Genomic DNA, 7497 nt, shown 5'->3' on the forward strand with positions numbered 1-7497 from the left:
TCACAACTTCCAGCCCTTCCAGCCCTACATGGTCCTATCTGGGCCCTTTAAATCAGAGTTTAAGAATGGAAGAGGAAAAACCTGACGTGGATGTCACGTTTGACTCTTATTTGAATTTTGAGGTGCCCTGAATTTTTTATCCACGCTTAACATACACTCCACACTGTGTGCTGTTCTACGCAGCGCTCTTTTTGCGTGGCTAAACTCAAAAACTTGAGAAGGTCTTCATACTGTCCAGGACTTCGCTGCAAGGCTTTTATTCTGTTCCCGTCACAGGTTGCCTGCACGGTTCAGAATTGATTTTAGAATTGCAGTTATTCAAGGCACTTGCCGGTCTCGCCCCCAGCTACATCGCGGACTTTTCTGAGGTATGAGCCGGCGCAGAGCCCGACATCCTCTGGCAGGCTGTTTCTAAGCCCTAACCAGAGCCTGAGGGGTGAGCAGGCTTTCTCTGTCAGGGTCTCTGGAACAAACTAACACCAGTTTATATATGAATGCCAGGCTAGTGAACTCAGTCAATCCTTAAAATGCACTTTTGTCAAGGATGCACTGCCTTAGTCTCTAGCTAGTTTGCTTTATTCTTGTTTTCTTATTTATTCTTCACGCCGTTTGGGCTGCATAAAACAAGATTGTTTTATAATTAGATTATTATTGTTTGATTCAAGTACGTGTGCCACACCATTCAAATGTCTGCCATCCTGGTAACACCTAACAGGACAGGAAACATTTCACACCAAAAAAAAAAGAGCTATTTTAAAAAAAACATCTTGTCAACTTTCCCTGCGTTGAAGAAGACTTCCTCTTCTTACTTTCTTAAAGAGGAAAACCGAAAGAGTGGAGATACTGTGAAAATGGAGCCCTCTCTGTTGAGCTCCCAGCTTAGCAACATTGGTGTCATTATGGACTCCACCCTCGGCATTCCAGTCACACATCAAGTCTGCCACCAAATCTGCTCTCTTTCACCTCAAAAACATCTTCAGACTCCAGCCATTGCTCTCAAACTCCGTGGCAGAGACCCTCATCCCCGCCTTCATCACCTCCCACCTGGATTATTACAGTGGAGTCCTGTCTGGGGTACCTAGCAAAACCCTAGAGAGGCTTCAGTATGTGCAGAATTCGGCTGCCAGGGTGCTCACCCACACCGAGCCCCAGCAACACATCACTCCCACCCTTGTCCACCTTCACTGGCTCCCGGTCAAATCCCGCATTTCTTTTAAAATCCTCCTCCTCACCTATAAATTCCTCCATACCCTTACCCCCCCCCAGCACCTGTCAGACCTCCTCAGCCCCTATATTCCCGTCTCAGAATCTGCAGTCTGCAGACACGGTCCTGCTTTCCATCCCCCACAGCAGCCTAAGGACTTCTGGGGGTAGAGCCTTTAGTGAGGCAGCCCCCGTCCTTTGGTACTCTATTCCAGCAGAGATCCACAACGCTGCGTCTTTGGACAACTTTAAAAGACTACTGAAAACGTACCTGTTTACTAAGGCCTATGGTCTGTAGTCTTGTAGTCTTGGTTTTAATCTTTTTTTTTCCTTATCTAGTGTAAAGTGTCCTTGGGTTCCTTGAAAGGTGCTATCCAAAACTAAGTTGTTGTTGTTGTTGTTGTTATCAGGGCTCTGACTTTCAGTTCAGCTTATAATCATATTATAATCATATTATAATAGTGTTATAATTAAGCACAAGTACTTTTTTTCCAGGCGCTCCCAGTGTAGCAGCAGGAAAACTGCCTCGGTGTTGGAGAGACTGCTTCCTGTCACGCACATGGAAGATGTCCCGTTTCCGTGGTCGTGTTTGAGTCTGTAGATATAGTTTTGTGCCAAGGGGCTCGAGTTTTAAAATGGACCTTCTTTCTCACCGGGTGGCTCTTGATATTTTCTGTGGCTGATGCTTTCTGCTCACTGAGTGCGACTTTTGTTGTGTGTGTGTGTGTGTGTGTGTGTCTGCATACGTGTGCCTCTTCCGTCCTCTCAGACCGCACCATCATCATGTCCACCCACCATCTGGATGAGGCTGAAGTGCTGAGTGACCGCATCGCCTTCCTGGAGAGAGGAGGTCTGAAGTGCTGCGGCTCCCCCTTCTACCTCAAAGACAGGCTGGGCCAAGGCTACAAGCTCACCCTCACAAAGAAGGTACGCCGCCGTGTAGCCGCCCTATCACTCCGACTGAGAGACCGCATGTTTTTTTTTTTTTACCTTACACTCATCCGACAGGTGGTTTTGATCTGAAGCGTCTTGCTTCTTTTCCAAGCCATAGACATACACAATCTCTTCCACTCCTGTTGAAAGTCTTTTCCATCATGGCTGTGTCATCGCTTCCTGTCTGCCTTCATCCTCAACACCTTGTTAAAAGTCTCCAGCGTCCTTTTCTTATTGCTTTTAGGAGTATTTGAGGTGTTTTTAGTAACTGTGTAAAACAAAATGACAAACATTCAGACAAACAATGGTGTCCTTGGGGCGTCCAGGTAGCGTGGCAGTCCAGTACATTGCCTACCAACACGGGGATCGCCGGTTCGAATCCCCCGTGTTATCTCCGGCTTGGTCGGGTGTCCCTACAGACATAACTGGCCGTGTCTGTGGGTGGGAAGCCGGAGGTGGGGTATGTGTCCTGGTCGCTGCGCTAAAGCGCCTCCTCTGGTTGGTCGGGGCGCCTGTTTGGAGGGGAGGGGGAACCGGGGGGGAATAGCGTGATCCTCCCACGTGCTACGTCCCCCCCCCTGAAAATTCCTCACTGTCAGGTGGCAACTCCACATGTATCAGAGGAGGCGTGTGGTAGTCTGAGGCCCTCCACGGATCAGCAGAAGGGGTGGAGCAGCGGCCGGGACGGCTCAGAAGAGTGGGGTAATTGGTTGGATGCAATTGGGGAGAAAAACAAAAAAAAAAAACGACGGTGTCCTTGATCCTCTTGATCTTTCTACTTAGATCCAGAGCCCGGACTGCGAGGACAGGTTTGACAGCGCTGCGCTGAAGGCTTTCATCCAGGCCCATGTGCCTGAGGCTCGCCTGAAGGAGGCCCAGGTGGGCGACCTAATCTACTCCCTGCCGCCCTTCGCCTCCTCCAATGCCTCCGCCTACCGCTCCCTTCTCACTGCCCTGGATGCCAACCTGGACGCTCTGCAGCTGGGCTGCTACGGCATCTCTGACACCACCCTGGAGGAGGTACGACCCCCCCCCCTCCCCATACACACACAAACACACACAAGCAAAGACAGGGTTAATCATGTGAAATGTTGTGACATTATGACAGATCACAATACATGTTATTTATTACAACAAATATGCAATTAAATGGCAGTTCAGAAGGAGAGAGGGCACAACACAGGAAGTGAGGTGAGTAAAAAAGTGAGTTTGTAGTTGTGATTCACAAGCAGACAGTGTGATGGCTGTCCTTGGTGAGGTGGGGGGGGGCGGGTCTTGTTTCACAATCAAAAGGTGGAAACGCGGGCGTCCGGGTAGCATAGCGGTCTATTCCGTTGCCTACCCACACGGGGGATCGCTGGTTCGAATCCCCGTGTTACCTCCGGCTTGGTTGGGCGTCCCTAAAGACACAATTGGCCGTGTCTGCGGGTGGGAAGCCGGATGTGGATATGTGTCCTGGTTGCTGCACTACCGTCTCCTCTGGTCATTTGTTTGAAAAGACACACTTCCACAGGTTATCGTAACTGTATGTATGTTGCACCCCCAGCTCTTTTTGTTTGTAGCTGTTTTTGAACATATTCTAGCTGAGACGGGAGACCGTACAAGAGGGCGCTGCAATAGTCTAATGTGGAAGTGGCATGGACCGGAAATCATCAATTTCCACATTGCAGTCAAACACATGTAGAAGTGGAGATTAGGTGACAGCTGGTAGGAAACACACCCATCATGCTGTGACAGAAAATGAAGGGTGAAGGTCGCGTCTGAATGGAATATGGTTGATAGGCCCTCATGTACTGACTCGATAAAGGTTAAACCCATAACACTGGGTCGTTTAATGCTGTTTGAGAATAATGGCTTGTCTTCATTGTAGGTGTTCCTCCAGTTGACTCACGATAACCCACATTCAGTACATGAGGACAGTCCTCCGTCTATACCCGAGTCTGCTTCCGATTCCGGATCCATTGACAGCTTCCCTGAGGACCTCGGTGGGGGCACCTCCGGCTCTGATGATAAGATCAGTGAGTTACTTCCCCCTTTTCTCTGTTTCGTTCTTTTCATCTGTCCTCCATAGCTCACCTCATTCTTTAATTTCCTATTTTCTTTATTGCATATTCCATTCCCCTATCTTGTCATCCTCCTCTCTCTGTCCCTTCGTCCCTTCTGTCATACCATCCTCTTCTCTGCCCATTGTTAAAAAACCAGCAGGTCTTTATCTGCCATTAGAATATGCAAGGTCATTTTGCATTTCAGCTATTTAAGATGGGAGACTTTGCTGGAGCTTGTTGCATGGTCATATTCCTATGCTCTCCTAAAGATTTCTTTTCACGTTTAACAGAACCCATGTTTGGTGGAAATGGGGTTGTAATTTGCACAATAACTCACATTAACGGCCCCCCTAAGCTATTTCGGTTATTAGATTTCATTTTATCTTTTCACAATAACAACACCGTGTGCAGCTGTATAATGTCCCATTTGCATTTTCTTATACAGCTGCATGTGGCATTGATATTTGCATTTTCTTACGCAATGTGTTGTTATACGACGCACAAGGTCAGTTTTCACATTCATGGGTTAATTTTGGCAGCGTTTCAGTGACACCCAGAAGACCTCTCAGTATTAGGGCTGCTAATGGAGTGTTATCCCTGTAACACATCCTTTTCCCCTTTAATATGAGAATACCTGGCGTCTGGGTAGCGTGGCGGTCTATTCCGTTGCCTACCAACACGGGGATCGCCGGTTCGAATCCCCGTGTTGCCTCCGGCTTGGTCGGGCGTCCTTACAGGCACAATTGGCCATGTCTGTGGGTGGGAAGCCGGATGTGGGTATGTGTCCTGGTCGCTGCACTAGCGCCTCCTCTGGGTCAGCCGGGGGCGCCTGTTCAAGGGGGAGGGGGAACTGGAGGGAACAGCGTGATCCTCCCACGTGCTGGCGACTCCACATGTATCGGAGGAGGCAGGTGGTAGTCTGCAGAGGGGGTGGAGCAGCGACCGGGACGGCTCGGAAGAGCGGGGTAATTGGCTGGATACAACTGGGAGAAGAAAAAAAAAAAGGGGAGGGGGGGGTCAAACAAATAAATAAATAATAATAATATGAGAATGCCATGAACAAGCTGTGAAACAGTTCTGACCCCACATCTCCTCTACCATGTGCTCCAGAGCTCACCGGCTCCTCCACAGTGCAGGGCCTGGCCCTGGCCTGGCAGCGGGTGACAGCAATGCTGGTCAAGAGGTTCCACCACAGCCGCAGGGACTGGAAAGGCCTGATCTCCCAGGTGCTGCTGCCGGTGCTGTTTGTGGTGATCGCCATGGGCCTGGGCTCCATCAAAAACGACATGCAGCACTACCCCAACATGGAGCTGAGCCCTGCGCTCTACAAGATTGGACCAAGCTACTCCTTCTTCAGGTGCGACCCCGGGCCCGGCGGAAGCAAACAGGGGGGGAGCCCAGGCGGGGGGGGAAGTAAACGTCGGTCGTCTGTTTTCCGGGGCAGCCACCGTATTTCAGGGCCGTGTCGCTTCGCTCCGCCGATTAGAGATGAGGCCGAAGCCAGGGCTCCGTGAAGGGCAGGTGAACCTGGAGGAGAGAGAACGTGAACGCGAGAGAACGAGATGATTGTGGCGGGGACGCCTGAGAGGCGAGATCAAAAGTGGGGGAGATTAAAAGTGTCGGGCGGGTGAGAGATGTCTTGATTCTTTAGAAGTGGGCTTCTTTGATCAGGGGGACGTGTAGCGAGAGAGAAAACGCTGAGGCGCCGGGCCGTATCAAAGGACCTCGCAGCCCTTCGCCAGTGTCCTCTCCAGCCAGTCAAAAACGGATCCATTTTTGATTCTGTTGTTTTGCTGTTCCTCTAAGACAGACTAATCTGCAGTTACACATGTAGTAAATCATCGGCTAAAAGGCAACGTAAAGTATATTTGCCTGCATTCACACATATATATAGTACACACCTAGGGCGGCACGGTGGTGCAGTGGTTAGCGCGATCGCCTCACAACAAGAAGGTTCTGGGTTCGAGCCCCGGGGTAGTCCAAGCCCGGGTCGTCCTCTGTGTGGAGTTTGCGTGTTCTCCCCGTGTCCGCGTGGGTTTCCTCCGGGTGCTCCGGTTTCCTCCCACAGTCCAAAGACATGGAGGTCAGGTGAACCAGCCGTACTAAATTGCCCCTAGGTATGAATGTGTGTGTGTGTTTCGCCCCTGTGTGATGGCCCGGCGGCCTGCCCAGGGTGTCTCCCCGCCTGCCGCCCAATGACTGCTGGGATAGGCTCCAGCATCCCCGTGACCCCGATGGGATATATGTGTTAGTTTGGATATGTGTGTTCTTGTAGTATACTGGTGTTTTTTTGTCTTTGTGTTGTACTGCTGTGGGCTGGTGGGAAACGACATTTCGTTTCATTTCATGTACGCAAGTGCATGAAGTGAAACAACAACGCGTTCCCGATCCCTGATTCCTGGATATCCCAGCATTGTTGCTGCGGCGTGCTACATGTACCTGGTTCTGCAAGGTTAAGGCTCTCTGACTCGCCTGGTAAAAATTGCATAATGCATGTGTGCTGGTCTCAGATTTGTATTCATATGGATGAGCGGATCAGATGGGCGGCTTCGTTGTCGATCACTCTAGATGCATTTTTTTTAATGGCTCACAAAACCATATAGGGGTCTCCTTTATCTAACTTCTCATGGAAGTAACGCTTATTTAGAGTTGCATGTCGGGTCACCTGCGGTCCGACCCCGCTCACCTTGAAAGACAACGGGGCTGAATTCCAAGCCTTTGTTAAGATCCCCCCCCTGGGATTTCTTTGAATAAATCAATAAAAGGTAGAGGGGTCAACGTATGACTGGAAAGGTTTTAAAGACACAAGCTGATATATACGTGTATACTCTGTATGTATGTGTACGTGTCCTTCGATTTTGGGCCCATGTTTTTTTTTTAAATCAGAAGAAAACTGTGGAAAGGTCTTTGAGGTAAGCCCTTACAGGCATGTGTTAACTAGAAATGGTGTTGCTAAATAAACAGAACCATTACCCTTCATCCCTCATTACATTACATTGTATTCAGCGGTCGTTTACCAGTCTTTCAAGAGCTCATTTAGTCCATTTTAAGATGATTTTTTTTTTGTGTGGACCCCCCTCCCCCCTTTTCTCCCCAATTGTATCCGGCCACATACCCACATCCGGCTTCCCTCCTCGCAGACAGGGCCAGTTGTGGCTGTAGGGATGCCCGACCAAGCCAGAGGTAACACAGGGATTCGAACTGGCGATCCCCGTGTTGGTAGACAATGGGATAGACCAGCGGTAGCTCACCATGTGCCATGGAGAGCCACGTGTATGCAGGTTTTCATTCCAACCTGACTCCACACCAGTGGATT

The 7497-nt window shown here is 49.8% G+C and overlaps 1 protein-coding gene across 1 annotated transcript in view; it reads left to right on the forward strand.

The window, feature by feature from the left end:
- The window catches only part of abca12 (ATP-binding cassette, sub-family A (ABC1), member 12), a 112336-nt gene that overhangs the window by 74416 nt on the left and 30423 nt on the right, over positions 1-7497 (forward strand). Inside the window, 4 exon segments of the mRNA XM_056288934.1 lie at positions 1973-2130; positions 2920-3156; positions 4007-4154; positions 5292-5538. Of these exon segments, the coding sequence (XP_056144909.1) occupies positions 1973-2130; positions 2920-3156; positions 4007-4154; positions 5292-5538 (790 nt within the window).

The sequence above is a fragment of the Lampris incognitus genome, chromosome 11, assembly GCF_029633865.1.
Source record: "Lampris incognitus isolate fLamInc1 chromosome 11, fLamInc1.hap2, whole genome shotgun sequence".
Lineage (NCBI taxonomy): Eukaryota > Metazoa > Chordata > Actinopteri > Lampriformes > Lampridae > Lampris > Lampris incognitus.